Source organism: Nomascus leucogenys, chromosome 15 (assembly GCF_006542625.1).
Source record: "Nomascus leucogenys isolate Asia chromosome 15, Asia_NLE_v1, whole genome shotgun sequence".
Taxonomy (NCBI): domain Eukaryota; kingdom Metazoa; phylum Chordata; class Mammalia; order Primates; family Hylobatidae; genus Nomascus; species Nomascus leucogenys.
This window is the reverse complement of record NC_044395.1, coordinates 91,727,039-91,741,905: the sequence shown is the minus strand read 5'-3', so window position 1 is coordinate 91,741,905 and position 14,867 is coordinate 91,727,039. Positions and strand designations below refer to the sequence as shown.

General features: G+C 37.3%; 1 protein-coding gene across 1 annotated transcript in view; it reads left to right on the top strand.

The window, feature by feature from the left end:
* DCDC1 (doublecortin domain containing 1) overlaps positions 1 to 14,867 on the top strand; it is a 451,976-nt gene that overhangs the window by 20,397 nt on the left and 416,712 nt on the right. The window contains 1 exon segment of the mRNA XM_030829012.1: positions 12,538 to 12,743. Within this exon segment, the coding sequence (XP_030684872.1) occupies positions 12,538 to 12,743 (206 nt within the window).

The window sequence follows — 14,867 nt, the reverse complement described above, 5'->3', positions numbered from 1 at the left end:
CAGTATATATTTTGGCAATTATATATCCATACTTCATTAGTTTTCTTTATTCATTGGAAAAGCAATGTAGATAGAGAAAATTGCCTAAGAACGATTTCCAGATTTACTAAGACAGAAAAAATCCTACAGAACATCTCTGATATTTTAACTACTTTACTACGCCTTTTGAGCATCACTGTTGACAACCAGTGGCATTAGATCTAATAGAAAGCCAGAGAGCTATTCATCACATACCTTGAAACACAAAGCTTTCATACGGAGGTCAGGCCAAGGTCAAGACTGACATGCAGCATTCCTTGTTGAAATGCAGTATTAGAATAATTCTTACATTTTAAAGTTGAATATTTAATCATAAATATTAATCGTGCATGGAAAAGATCAGGAAAATAGAAATATTTTATATAAATACTGTTGATAATATTGTCTTATTAGGTATTATACTTCTGGCATTTAAAGTTTCTGACATTTATTAATAATTCATTGAAATTATGAATATGTAGTTAATGAATTGTTTGAAAAGGCATATATATTGAGTTTTCTGATTCATGACCATGTGGTTTAGGTTTTATTCACAGTTTCCTAAATCTTCTGCTTAATTGTGACACAGTGAAAATTCTTGGATCAGATCCATGGGGTTTATAAGAGTTCAGTTCCTTTATAACTGCTAGGAGCTGTATGTAAGTAATGCAAACATAACATAATAAATGGTTCGTGCCCTGTGATTGCCTGAATATCTTAAATAAGATGAGGGGAAAACACTATTTAGACCTAATTCGTTAGGTCCAAGTTCTATTGTATGGAGCTCTGATTGTCTTTAAAACTTTTTGGTTGTGTATTTCTACTCTCTCCTATATATCCTATTCTATTACTGGGCTTTCAGAATTATCATTTACAGTGATTCATTTCAGTCCTGAGTTTTGTTAACCAGAAGTGAAACTTGGTATTATGAATAAGATTTTAAATCTTTTATATCCAATATTGTGAAGATGTAGTCACAGAAAAAAATGCATGAAAGGAGTTCTTGATACTACACCTAAGATCTAAATTTAAGCCTAGAGATTTTCTAACTGCCATGTGATCTACAAAATGAAATAATTTGCTATGACAGCTTGTGATTGACAAGAATATGTGTGAGCACATTTAAAATAGGCCATCTTTTCATGTAGAAGTGTCAGTGAAATGATGGATTCTCATAATTTTAATTATTGATGATTTGGAAATATTTCAATTCCACGACACACAAGACACATTCTAAATAGCAGCATAACACTTTTTCTCATATCTGCATCCATAATGAAATGTTCTGTCATATTTTGTTTTTCAAAAAATGCATTCATTTAATGAACCTGGATTCATGCATTATATTCTCTTCCATTATATGTCTACTGAATTTGTTGATTTTTAAATTGTTATGTTAAAAGCACAAGTTTCAATAGGTGACCCACTACTCACATCACATCATACCTTGATATTTCTGCTGCTAGATCTCAAGACAGAACACTATAGTGCTGCCTACACCAATGGCTGCTTTAGTCTTGCCAAAGCAGATACCAGCCTTTGTGGTGTTCACCGACAGGGCAACCACTACTTAATTCAGTCAGCTAAGCTAGTTAGGACTGGCTTTCCCAAATTCCCTTTTATCTTTTGGTTTGAAGAGTTTGTTTATTAGGTTAGATTGTTTGTACATTTTAACTTCCACCTTTCTATATATATTCAAAAGGAAGAAGATAGCATTATGTGGAGAAAAAAATAACCATTTTCTTCTCAGGCAGCATATGATTCTTCTATTTCTATAAGTGAGGGTAAAACTATAGGAAAATATTTTATGTATTTTCTATTCCAAAGTTTTAAATCTGTAAATAAAAGAATAGAATATCCTTAGTACATAAAATAGATGTGGATTTGAAGACAATTATAAGAGATGGACCAAAAAAGTGTTCTTAGCCAGTACGAAAATCTATAGCCTGCATGTGGCTGGCAGCATCTCTTTATATTGTCAAATACCAAATCATTGAAAAATACCTAAATTCTTGACATAACCATAAAATATTGAATTATATTCATACACAGGGACTACATTTGTTTACTATACAGATGCTTGCAAACCTATACTCTCCTGTTAACTTGAATGCATTTACAAAATTGAAAATGAAACAGTTACCTTTAAATCAAATCACTTAGTTGTCTGCCTATGCTGCTTGTTACTTTACCGGAGAATTCATTTATATATTGTATAGTTATTCTTTCAGAGTGGTTTGCTTTTTGAACTTTTCACTTTTGAAGGCTTTAGATATCTCGTTAGGAGAGTTGTGAGAAATGCCTTATTGTTTATTTTATTTTGTTTTGTTTTGTTTTGTTTTGTTTTATTTTATTTTATTTATTTATTTATTTTTTTGAGACGGAGTCTTGCTCTGTCGCCCAGGCTGGAGTGCAGTGGCATGATCTCAGCTCACTGCAAGCTCTGCCTCCCAAGTTCACGCCATTCTCCTGCCTCAGCCTCCCGCGTAGCTGGGACTACAGGCTCCCACCATCACGCCCGGCTAATTTTTTGTATTTTTAGTAGAGACGGGGTTTCACCATGTTAGCCAGGATGGTCTCGATCTCCTGACCTTGTGATCCGCCCGCCTCGGCCTCCCAAAGTGCTGGGATTACAGGCTTGAGCCACCGCGCCCCGCTTATTGTTTATTTTAAAGGACACTAGACTCGAAGTCAGCTGATGTTGCAAGATTCTAGTCCCTGTGTCTGGTCTTGGGCAAACCGGTCTGCACTTCAATGTCCTTATCTGTAATATAGATGAAGTAATACTTTAAATGACTATTGGATATTTCTAATAAAGATAAATAATTTGAAAATTAAGTGTCTATAAGCCTCTGGTCTAAACAGAAAACTGAGAATACCATCTTATAAACATAACTAAGACTTCAAGTGAGTCAGAACTTTGTGTCCACTTTTACCTTTCTAGAATAGCTGGCTGGGTTCAGGAAAATAACAACAACAACAAAATTTGTTTCTACTTTCTTCATCACTGCCAGGAAAGCAAACTAGAGTGTGAACCTGGGCCAGTCACTTAATCTCACTAAGCCCAAGTTTCTTCATCCATAAATTGAGCATAATAGTTTATACCTCAGCCAGGTGTGGTGGCTCTTGCCTGTAATCCCAGCACTTTGGGAGGCCGATGCAAGGCAAGCAAATCATGAGGTCAAGAGATCAACACTATCCTGGCCAACATGGTGAAATCCCATCTCTACTAAAAATACAAAAATTAGCTGGGCATGGTGGCGCGAGCCTGTGGTCCCAGATACTCGGGAGGCTGAGGCAGGAGAATTGCTTGAACCTGGGAGGCGGAGGTTGCAGTGAGCCGAGATCATGCCACTGCACTCCACCCTGGCGACAGAGCGAGACTCTGTCTCAAAAAACAAACAAACAAACAAAAAGTTTACATCTCGCAGATGTATTATGGGAAGTAAAGAAGATGATATAAAAACCTGGCATTACCTAAAATGTTATTTTTCTACCTGCCCTTATTTATTTTCCTTCTTTTGCTCCATTCTTTCTAGGTATGTTTCCACAAGCTTTTCATACAAGTTGTCACACATATCTGATTTTACTAACAAAGGTATTTGCTAGGTCTGAGATCTTGAAATAAATATAACCAAATTAAAATACCTGCCAAGTAGTTATGTATACAGCATGATATGGGAATCTGAGTTAAAGATTTTGAACTCTCAATATCTAAGGTGTAGGTCAAAATCAAGCCCTTTTATAAAAGGAGCCCCAAGTGGCCTTAATCTGCTCCATTCCAAAAGTTGTATTTTAAAATATGTTCATGACCCAGGGCTAGCCTTAACTTTAAGCTGCCATAACTTATTTAAAGAAAGTTCATAGAAAAGTTCAGGGAGAGGGTGACAACATTTTGATTGGCACAATAGATGGGATGTTTGTAATTTTAATCAAATGTAAATTGAAGACATACTTCAAATGATATGTCAGACTAGTGTTACTGAGTTAAAATCTAATGACAACCACTGTCATTATTAGTTAAATATAGCCATCATGCCTATAGCAATAAATGATGACACTTAAGAACATGCAGAAACAAAGAGCGCAAGTATTTAGAGAAAAGGGAGTGACTAGAAACTCAGTTGAATGCAGGAATGTGACCTGGATTTAATCTATTTACCAAACATAGAAGCAATTGTATTTTGGGCAGATGATATAATTGAATATAGCAGTATGTTTTCTTACTGTCAGAGCATTTGTATTTTATAAACTCATCTTGCATTCATGAAATGATGTGCTTATTCATATTTAATGTCATTATCTATACCTACTTGACAGTCAGAGCGCTGTGTTTTCAAATTTATTGCCCAACTACAAGAGAACGAATTTTTAAAATTAAGATTTTTAATAAGCTTGTGGATTTGAAGTTGCAAGTTTGCTGCTTTTTATTCTAGAAGTAAAAGAAGGCAGTATTCTTTTTACTTGGTACAAGCAAAATGGAAAATTATAATGTTGGGAGCATCCAGATTTATTTAATTTTATGACAGACATTGGCTTTTTTGAAGTAGACTGAGGAAATATAATTATATTGTAGATAGACCTTTTAACAGAAAAGCAAGCTAAGAAGTGCTTTATCTTTTTCATGGTTTGGTTAAAAATAAAATCATGAAAATAAAATAAGACATGGATTCTATCAAATAAAATACAATCTATGGTTGGAACATAAGGTTCTCTGAGTGCTGTGGGAGAGTAAGTATATGAACAGTCAGGTGGACATGGCAGTCCCTGAGCAGCTGAGACACGACCCTTTTGGGAACTATTTTGCAAGGTTATGCTAAACCTTAGGTCCTCACTAGAGTCCAGTCACCACCTGCATCCTAATCCAGCAGAATCTTAACTTTCCAGAGAAAAGTACTTGAGGAGAGGAGGACTGGGACAGGTCTAGGTCTGATTGCTTTGGAAACCACCAGGTGTGGCTAGCAAATTTAGAGGGGATAAGGTAATCAGGTGAAACAAGGGCCCTTTCTTTGGCAGTTGGTTGTGGAGGGCAGAGACCGTGCTGAAAGAACTATCAACAAGGTAGTGATTCAAGAACAGTCCAAAGGGAAAAAGGTAGAGATTCAAGAACATTCCAAAGGAGAAAAGGTTGAGACTCAAGAGCAATCCAAAGGGGAACTGGGATGTTACTGCTGTTGAGATTTGTGAACTCCGAATATCTGAGACAGGTCTCAGTCAATTTAGGAAGCTTATTTTGCCAAAGCTAAGGATACGTGACACAGCCTCAGGAGGTCCGGATGACATGTGCCCAAGGTGGTCCGAGCACAGCTTGGTTTTATGCATTTCAGGGACACATGAGACATCAATCAATATATGTAAGATGAACATTGGTTTGGTCCAGAAAAGCAGTACAACTCAAACCAAAGGTAGGGCAACTCAAAGTGGGGAGGGGCCATTAAGGTCAAAGGTAGGTAAGAGACAAATGGTTGCTTTCTTTTGAGTCTCTGATTAGCCTTTTAACCTGATTCTTATAAAGGTACCAGATAGCCTCAGCCCTAGGAGTTGAAAATTTTTGAATTTTTGGAGATGAGAAAGTTAATGCAAGACAGAAATGTAGGAAGCATTTGTTAATAATGGCTAGTATGGGGGCTGGGCGTGGTGGCTCATGCCTGTAATCCCAGCACTTTGGGAGGCCAACACTGGCAGATCACAAGGTAAGGAGTTTGAGACCAGCCTGGCCAATAAGGTGAAACCCCGTCTCTACTAAAAATATAAAAAATTAGCCAGGCGCGGTGGTGCATGCCTGTTGTCCCAGTTACTCGGAAGGCTGAGGCAGGAGAATTGCATGAGATTGCAGTGAGCCGAGATCATGACACTGCACTCCAGCCTGGGTGACATAGCGAGACTCCGTCTCAAAAAAAATAAATAAATAAATAAACTTAAAAAAAAAAAAAAGGCTAGTATGTTTTCCTAGAAATTCAAAGTAGATTTAGATAGCATTAGGGTTCTTGTTTGAATTGCTTGGCTCCCTGCCCCACATACCCTACAGTCCCCTCACTATTTTGTTGCTACTCACTCCATTCACCCCCAGCCTTTGAGAATAGCCTCTTCCTCACCAGGGCTGAAGCCTTGTCAAGTCTTTGCTGACCGTCTTCAGTTTCTTTGTGTTGGCATGGAAGAGTCAGATTCTGTTTTTCTTCTTGCCTCTGATGTAATAATGCTTACCCTGGCTGTCAGCCCTCGAACCACATTTATTGATATGAAAACATATGTCCTCAGAGGAGTGATGTACAGAAGAATCACTTCCTGTTGCTAAATAGGAGGGTTCCCTGGTTGATATGGTCTGGCTCTGTGTCCCCACGGAAATCTCATATTGAATTGTAATCTGAAATGTAATCCCCTCATGTTGGGGGAGATGCCTTGTGGGAGGTAATTAGATCATGGGGGTGGTCCCTTCCATGCTGTTCTCATGATAGTGAGTTCTCACCAGATCTTATGGCTTTATAAGGGGCTTTTTGCCTCTTTGCTCTACACTTCTCCTTCCTGCCACACTGTGAAGAGGATGTGTTTGCTTCTCCTTCCACCATGATTCTAAGTTTCCTGAGGCTCCCCTAGCCATGCTGAACTGTAAGTCAATTGAACCTCTTTTTAAATAAATTACCCAGTCTTGGGTATGTCTTTATTAGTGGCGTGAAAATGCACTAATACAGTAAATTGGTACCAGGTAGTGGAGTGCTGCTATAAAGATACCCAAAAATGAAGCAACTTTGGAACTAGGTAATGGGCAGAGATTGGGACAGTTTGGAGGGCTCAGAAGAAGACAGAAAGATGTGGAAAGTTTGGAATGTCCTAGAGACTTGTTGAATGGCTTTGACCAAAATGCTGTTGTTGACTGGAGCAGTAAGGGAAGATCTTAAACTGGATCCTGAGAAGGACCTGAGTCTGAATAGGTGAAGTATGGGGTTAAAAGTGAACAGGGATAATGAACAGATTTGCTTAGGTAAAATAGTACTTCAAACTAGGGTAAGAGAAGAACAGAGAGTTTGAATGGCATTAGATTGTAAACTCTTCTGTTAGACATAAGGTTAGGAAAAAAGACTTGTATCTTTTTTCATATTCCTTGTGCAGAATCTGGCACATAGGATACACTCAACAAGTATTTGTTGACTGCCTGACAGACCCCTGATGAGCTGGCTCGCTGGCTGGCTGGCTGGCTGACTGACTGATGAGGAGAAAACTTCAAAAACTAGTTCCAAGAGTTTTCTCTTTAGGTAATGATAAAATTGATGTCTTAGGAAAATTCAGTGATTACTGTAAAGAATGTCAGATGTGATGGAGGAGAATCATATTCAATTAGAAAGCTCTTGCAGATTTTAGGAGGCAGAGACAGAAATGGACAAATGGGTCTGGTTGGAAATGGAAAAAAAATGATGCTTTGAAGAGTTACTGTGAAAAATGAATAACTGAGAGGTCTCCCTTCCTTTACCGTGACTCAGGTCAGATTCCCTAGAAGCAGAACCTGAGATGAGGATTTTAGTGCAAGAGACTTGTTGAGGGAATACTCTCAGTTGAACCATGTAAGGGAGTGAGAGAAGGAGCCTAGAGCAGAGCAAGAAGCACGGCCAAGACACGTGTTCACTGGAAATCTAGCTCCAGTCTGAAATGTGAAAGACACCAGAGAATTGCTCCCCTTTGAGGCAAGGGGACTGGCTACTATGTCCCAGAATCAGCCAATCATTGGCTGTGGGCTGGCTCCTTAGGTAGGAGGGAGGAGATCACAACCTTGCAGGCATTTCCTGACTAGGTTTCTTTCAGTCAAAGGCAATTCTCAGAAGGGTGCAGCTGTGTGATGGTCACAGCCAGGACTCACAGCAGCTGGAGTTTGGGTGCACTAGCCTGCTAAAAGGCACCTTGGTGGGGCACCAACAGTGTCTACTACACTATGCACTATAGTCAACCTTCTGTATCCATGGGTTCTGCATCTGCGGGTTCAACCAACTGTGGATCAAAAATCCTCAGAAGAAAAGAGCTATAAAAAATAACAATAGAATAATAAAAAATAATACGAACAAAAATACAGTATAACAACTATTTACTTAGCATTCACATTGTATTAGGTATTATAAATAATCTAGAGATGATTTAAAGTACACAGGGGGATGTGTGTAGGTTATATACAAATACTACTACATTTTATATAAGGACTTGAGCATCTACAGATTTTGGTATCCTGGGGGTCTTGAAACCAAGCCTCCATGGATACCCAGGGACAACTGTACTTTCTTCACATAGCACCCTGCTGAGAATCTTCCAACAGCTTCCCATCACATCCAGAATAAAATCCAAATCCTTTATCTTGACCTGAACAATGTGGCCCCTTTCTGCCTCTTTGGCTTTAACCACATACACTCTTTCTGTTTTCTTTCGTTCTTCCTTTCTTTCTTTCCTTTCTTTTTTTCTTCTTTCTTTCTTTCTTTCTTTTTTCTTTCTTTCTTTCTTTTTTCTTTTCTTTCTTTCTTTCTTTCTCTTTCTTTGTCTCTTTCTCTTCTTTCTTTTTCTTTGTCTCTTTCTTTCTCTTCTTTCTCTCTTTCTTTCTTTCTTTCTTTCTTTCTTTCTTTCTTTCTTTCTTTCTTTCTTTCTTTCTTTTCTCTCTCTCTCTCTCTCTCCTTCTTTTCCTCCCTCCCTCCCTTCCTTCCTTCTTTCCTTCCTCTCTCTCTTTCTCTCTTTCTTTCTCTCTCCCCTTCCCTCCCTGTCTCTTCCCTCCCCTCCCCTCCCCTCCGCTCCCCTCCCCTCCCCTCCGCTCCCCTCCCCTCCCTCCGCTCCCCTCCCCTCCTCTCCCCTCCCCTCCCCTCCCCTCCCCGAGTTTCACTCTTGTTGCCCAGGCTGGAGTGCAGTGGCACCATCTCGGCTCACTGCAACCTCTGCCGCCTCCTGAATTCAAGCAATTCTCCTGCCTCAGCCTCCCAAGTAGCTGGGACCACAGGCGTCCACCACAATGCCTGGCTGATTTTTTGTATTTTTAGTAGAGACAGGGTCTCACCATGTTGGCCAGGCTGGTCTTGAACTCCTGACCCTGGGTGATCCACCCGCCTCGGCCACCCAAAGTGCTGGGATTACAGGCATGAGCCACTGCACCCAGTCTATTTTTCTTTCTTAAACATGCCAGGCCCATCCTCATTTCGAGTCTCTGTGCTTGGTTTTCACTCTGCTTTGGAATACCTTTCCCCCAGATTTTCACAACTAACTTCTCATCTCATAGGCCTCTCTGTTCAAAGAGACCTTACATTGTCAGTTTCTCTGCCAGAGCCTGTGAACTGCACAAGCAGCTCTGTCCTCCTTACAGTTGTTGCCCTGGTGCCTTGATGTGTGGACACCCAGTAAATATTGTTGAATGAATAAGCAATTAGTTGGAGAGAAATGAATAAGCAGTATGGGTTCAAAGTCTCGCTGAGAGAGTGGATAACTGTAAAAGAAGTGGAAACACTGACAGAAATAAGAACTGTGAAGGGTGAGACAGTTTGTGCAGAAAGATATGAAATTTTGCTTTAGACATTGAATTTGAGATATATGGTAGGGCAAAAGAGTGCAATGATTAGGAGCACAGCTTCTTGAACTAAATTCATGTCCCAGTGCCACCACATACCAGTTGTATGATCTTGGGCAAGTTAATGCCTCTGTGCCTCAGTTTCCTCAACTGTAAATAAAAGTTGTTGAGAGAACTAAATAAGTTAATATCTATAAATCACATAAATGGAGCCTGGCTATAGTGCTGTTTTTCATGGAATTTAAGGAGTTCTGCATGTGAAAGAGACAGTTTCAGTCGGGGCTGGGACTAGAGTTGGGTGAGTGAAGTATCACTGGGACACAATTTGAGGAGGCACTCGCTCTGAGTGTTGTGTGAGGGCCCTGCACAGCTTCCTTAAATTTTGCCTCATTGGCCTTCACTCCCCTCACCCTAGTCCTGGCCTTGGATTCTCTAAATCTTGGCGCCTGTAACATCTCCTCCCTCTGGCCTTAGTGGGCATGGTTTCTTGCTCTTTCTAATTTCTGGGTTGCCTAACTGTCCTTCGGTTGCTTCTCAGCCTTTTCTATCACTTACATAACCAATTCCCTGCAGTCAGTTTCCTCTGCTCAAATACTCTGGGTAGATTCTGTTTTCCTGATTGGACCCTGACTGATGTAACAATTAATATACTCCAACGCTCCATAATAAGCAATAGAACTTCAGGGAGGTGAGGGAAGAAGCCAACATTTATGGAATGACTTCAATATGTTGGGTAATTTTACATATAAGATATTTAATCCCTGTCAGGTAGTGGAGTGATGCTCACTAGATAATTTTAAATGAGAAATCTGAAATTCAGGGAGGTATAGTGCATCCAGTGTCACTAAGAAACAGAGCTAGGGTTCAAACGTAGTTTGAAGGTAGAGTTAATACCCTTTCACCATGCAAAGCATCTAGGGGCATCCAGATTGTGGGTAAACTCCCATTACACTACAATAATTCATTTGTATTTTTGTCCTCCGTGAGAGATTTTTTTTTTTCCCAGAGAAATACTGGCTGACAATGATCAGCACCTATGGACCTCCTCCTCTTCTTTTTTTCTTCTTTATTTATTGAGGTCACATAATGCAAAATTAATAATTTTAAAGTAAGCAATTTAGTAGCATTTAGTGCATTCACACTGTTGTGCAACTAACACCTCTATCTAGTTCCAAAATATTTCCATCATTTCAAAATAAAACCCCTTACCCATTAAGCTTCTCTTCAATCCTCTCTCCTCCCTGCTGCTGGCAACCATCAGTATATGTTCTGTTTTTATAGATTTACCTATTCTGATATTTCATGTAAATGGAATCATACAGTATGTCACCTTTTTTATGTCTGGCTTCTTTCATTTAGCATAATGTTTTTGAGGTTTGTCCATATTGTAGCAAGTATCAGTACTTCATGCATTTTTATGGCTGAATTATATTCCATCTGTGTTATACATTGTACTACCATTTGTTTATCCATTCATCTATTGATGGACATTTGGTTGCCACATGTTGGCTATTGTAAATAGTGTTGCTATGAACATGTGTGTACATGTACTTACTTGAGTATCTGTTTGCAATTCTTTTGGCTATTTATGAACTCATTAACTTATAGCTCATTTTTCTATTATAATTTCTAATTCCTATTAATTTCAGTTTACAAAATGAAAACACACAGTAACAAATTTCTGTTAAAATGTTTTTTCTCTTTTTGAAGGCTTATGTCTATAGTCTTATAATCTGGTTTTAATTTAATCTGCAAGTTTTGTTTATCTATCTGCCACAGTATATGTGTTTTTATATGTGTATACGTGTGTGAGTAACAGAGAGTGAAAGAGGGGATAAGAATAGAGGATTTTTGTTGTTGTTGTTGTTGAACATTTAATATAGCCATTCTGAGACTTGAAGGTTATTACAACCACTGGCTTGTTTTTCATATCAATATTAGCAGATTTTATGTAAAGTAACATGTCTAGGTCAAAGAGGCCAAGCTTCTTTCAAGGTAAGTGCTAACAGAGAAAGATCATTTGAAAATCTGGGCAAATTTCAATGCAAAATAGCAATAAATGCAGCTATTTTCAGTTATCTATAAATAAAATTATGTTTCTGTCAGAACAAATGAGCAGATGAGGGAGGGATCATTGTATTTTTGTAATTTGTGTAAGAAGAAAATATGATTAAAATAAATTGAATGCACAAATAAGTAGCTCAGGTGCAAATTATTTATTTATGAAACAAAACCTCTTGAAAAGGAAGAATGCCAACGGCAACTTAGTATGCAATATACTGCACTCCTGTTCTTACCCTTACATTTTCAAAGTCATACATAGTAATTTAGTTGCACTCCCGTTTATCCTAGTGGGAGTTTTAAGACTTAAATTTCTGCACACAGCTTTGAAAATGTATAGGTCAAAGTAAACTGTTAATGAAAAACTGTTTTTCATTTTCAGTGAAATAGTTTAAATCTCTCACCAAGGATGTCCTAGAAGGCACCTTCCTTCTAGTCACAAGAGAAGAATTATAGTATAATGTTACTATTTGGAGGTCAGCATCTTTAAAGCAACATAGATAAGAAATCATATTAAAGAGAAAAGAAATGTTTCCCAACCCTAAAGAACGTAAAAGTTCAGGACCTATGTTGTTTTATAGTAAGCAAAGGACACTGGATATTTTCAATAGACCCTTTCAGCTGGGTGCGTTTAATCAGTAATAGAGGCATGCTAAGGTGAATTTTAATTAGGACTAAATTGTGGTATTACTCTTTCATACCCTGAACATCTGTTCCCTTCAGAAATGATGATTTATGCAGGCTATCAGAGCAGACAGCTTGCTACAGCTTATGTCACGGTTAGTAAGTAACTGGTGGTAGCATTTCAGAAAACCAGCATCTAAGTGGAGACTGGCCAGTGTATAATACACAGGTAATAGAAGGAGGGAAGTATGATGTGTCCATTTTTAATTTTGAAGCCAAATATTGACTTGACTTAAAAAATTATCTTCTAGACCATCTGTTGTTAATGAAGAAAGTAACTTGGACAATGAATGGGTTGATGCTTCCTACTGATGTCAAAAGACGGAAAACCAAGCCTGTTCTTTCTATTAGAATGAAGAAACTTACTGAGAGGACCTCAGTCTGAATTCTGTTCTTTAAGAATGGCATGGGGCAGGATGGGCATGAGATTACAGTGGGAAAAGAAACAATGAAAAAGGTAATTTTTTATTAAATATTGAACTATGAATTTAATTTCAAAGTTTTGTGGCTATTGAAATGTGTTGTTTTTTCTTCTAAATATCAATGGCAACAAATAAACAAATATTAAGAAGACATTATATAGAACTAAAAAATTCTATATAAACCTGTTTATAAGTCTGCTTATTGCACTAATACCATAAATTACCTTAGCAAAGCAACAATATTTCAGGAAATTATTTGGCTAATGTAGTTAGCCATTTACCTAGTTAAAATGTTGTGTTTATACTAGAGAAAACATTCTAAACATTCTAATTAGTTACAATATTTTATAAGCTATTTAGATTGAAGCCAGTCTAACCTGGCTTCCAGTCTCAAATCTCTTTTCATTCAGAATAGTGGTAAGACCTAAAAGCATCCTTGCTCCTCTAAAGAATTAGCAAAGTCCCAAATCACTAAAATGGAGTTTCAAAGTATTCATATAAGTTTTTAAAAACAAATCTAAGGGACCTAAGAAAAATCGTGAAACAAGCCAACTTTAAAAAACAAAATTTAAAGTATTACTTGTCATACAAATGCGTGTTTCTTAGAAGGTGTTTGTACTTTCTAAAACATCTTTGATATTAAAAAATACCGAGGAGCTAAAGGGAATTTGAAACACACATACATTTTTATACAGATAAGGATTTTTCAACCAATTTTAAAGCAACCTAATAATAATATAGTAACAAATGTGTTAAGAATGTATGAGAGACAGTAAAACATAACCAAATGCCTAGGCTTGAATCTTGACTTCACCATTCACTAGCTATGAGGCCTTGGACACCTTTGTTTCCCTGAGCCTCAGTTTCTTCATCTAAAAAAATGGAGATAACAGTAGTGCCCACTTCATAGAGTTGCTGCAAGGATTTAATGTGATATTATGCATCGAGTACAATGCCTGGCACCCAGAAAGTTCCCATTAAATGTTTTCTAGTCTCATCTTTGAGGCTCATAATATGCACCTAACAGAAATTAGTTTTCTTTCTAATGGAAAATTTTTATTATGAAATCAAGATAATTTTGTTATACTATACTATTGCAAATTGAATGTTGCTTGAAACAGGTGAATAGTTGACTAGATACTGGAATTTTAATCAAAATATCTACTTCTTCATTTATTTATTTTTGTGGTTGTTTTACAACCGCAACTGGTTGAGAACATTTACCAAGGAGCTGGGAAACCTGAGTTTTATTTCCTTCTTATCTGCAGATTTGGATTATGATATTAAGGGATATTACACAGCAGAGCAAATTGCTAAGGCAAGTTATAGCATCTTCCCTGGCCATTTTGAAAAATAAAGAAGATGAACATATCTCTTAGACTGTTAAAATGCAGTCATTTTTGGAGATAGAAGCTAGGTTAGATAACCTCTTGAGTTCACTTCAGTTCAATCGCTGTAATTCCATGCCTTAGTGGTAAAATTGGAGTAATAGTCATTCTTACAGATTATATGTTCTTAGATGAAAGGCTGAGTATAAATAAAAATGTCACTGCTATTTTGCTTTTTGTCTCTAGAGAGGAATTTATTTAAAACTGGATGATCAATGAAGTCTTTAGCTTACTTTTTTCTTTTACAATTTGTAGAAAATATTTAAAGAATTTTCACAAATTCATGATAGAACTCATGATAGAACATGATTTAGTAACAAATGTATTTGTAAAAATTTGCTTCAGTATCACATTTAAGAATGAGGTAAAGGAGAAGAGGCAACAAAATGCTGATCTTGGGTGTCAATAAGAACTTTTTAGAAGGGAAAAATAAGGCTTGCTAATTATTTTGTAAGTAAAATTGAAATTTTGAAAGTGTTGTTGATAATCATAGGATCATGCTCTATTTATATATTAAACACCAAATCAGTAATAGAAATAAGGAAGTGGCATAGTCGTAAGAGAAAAACGAATTATTTTCTCTTTTATGATAAAATGTTAGGAATGTTAGCTATTTTTCAATTACTACTAAGTAATATAAAACTGAAGTAGAATGTAAAGGATTCTAATATGGTGAAGGTTATTGCAATGGGGTAAGAAGAGAATTATTGAGAATGGGTGGTACAATAAGGTAGTTAAAGCATTAAAGTCCTCTATGAGCACAGAATAGAG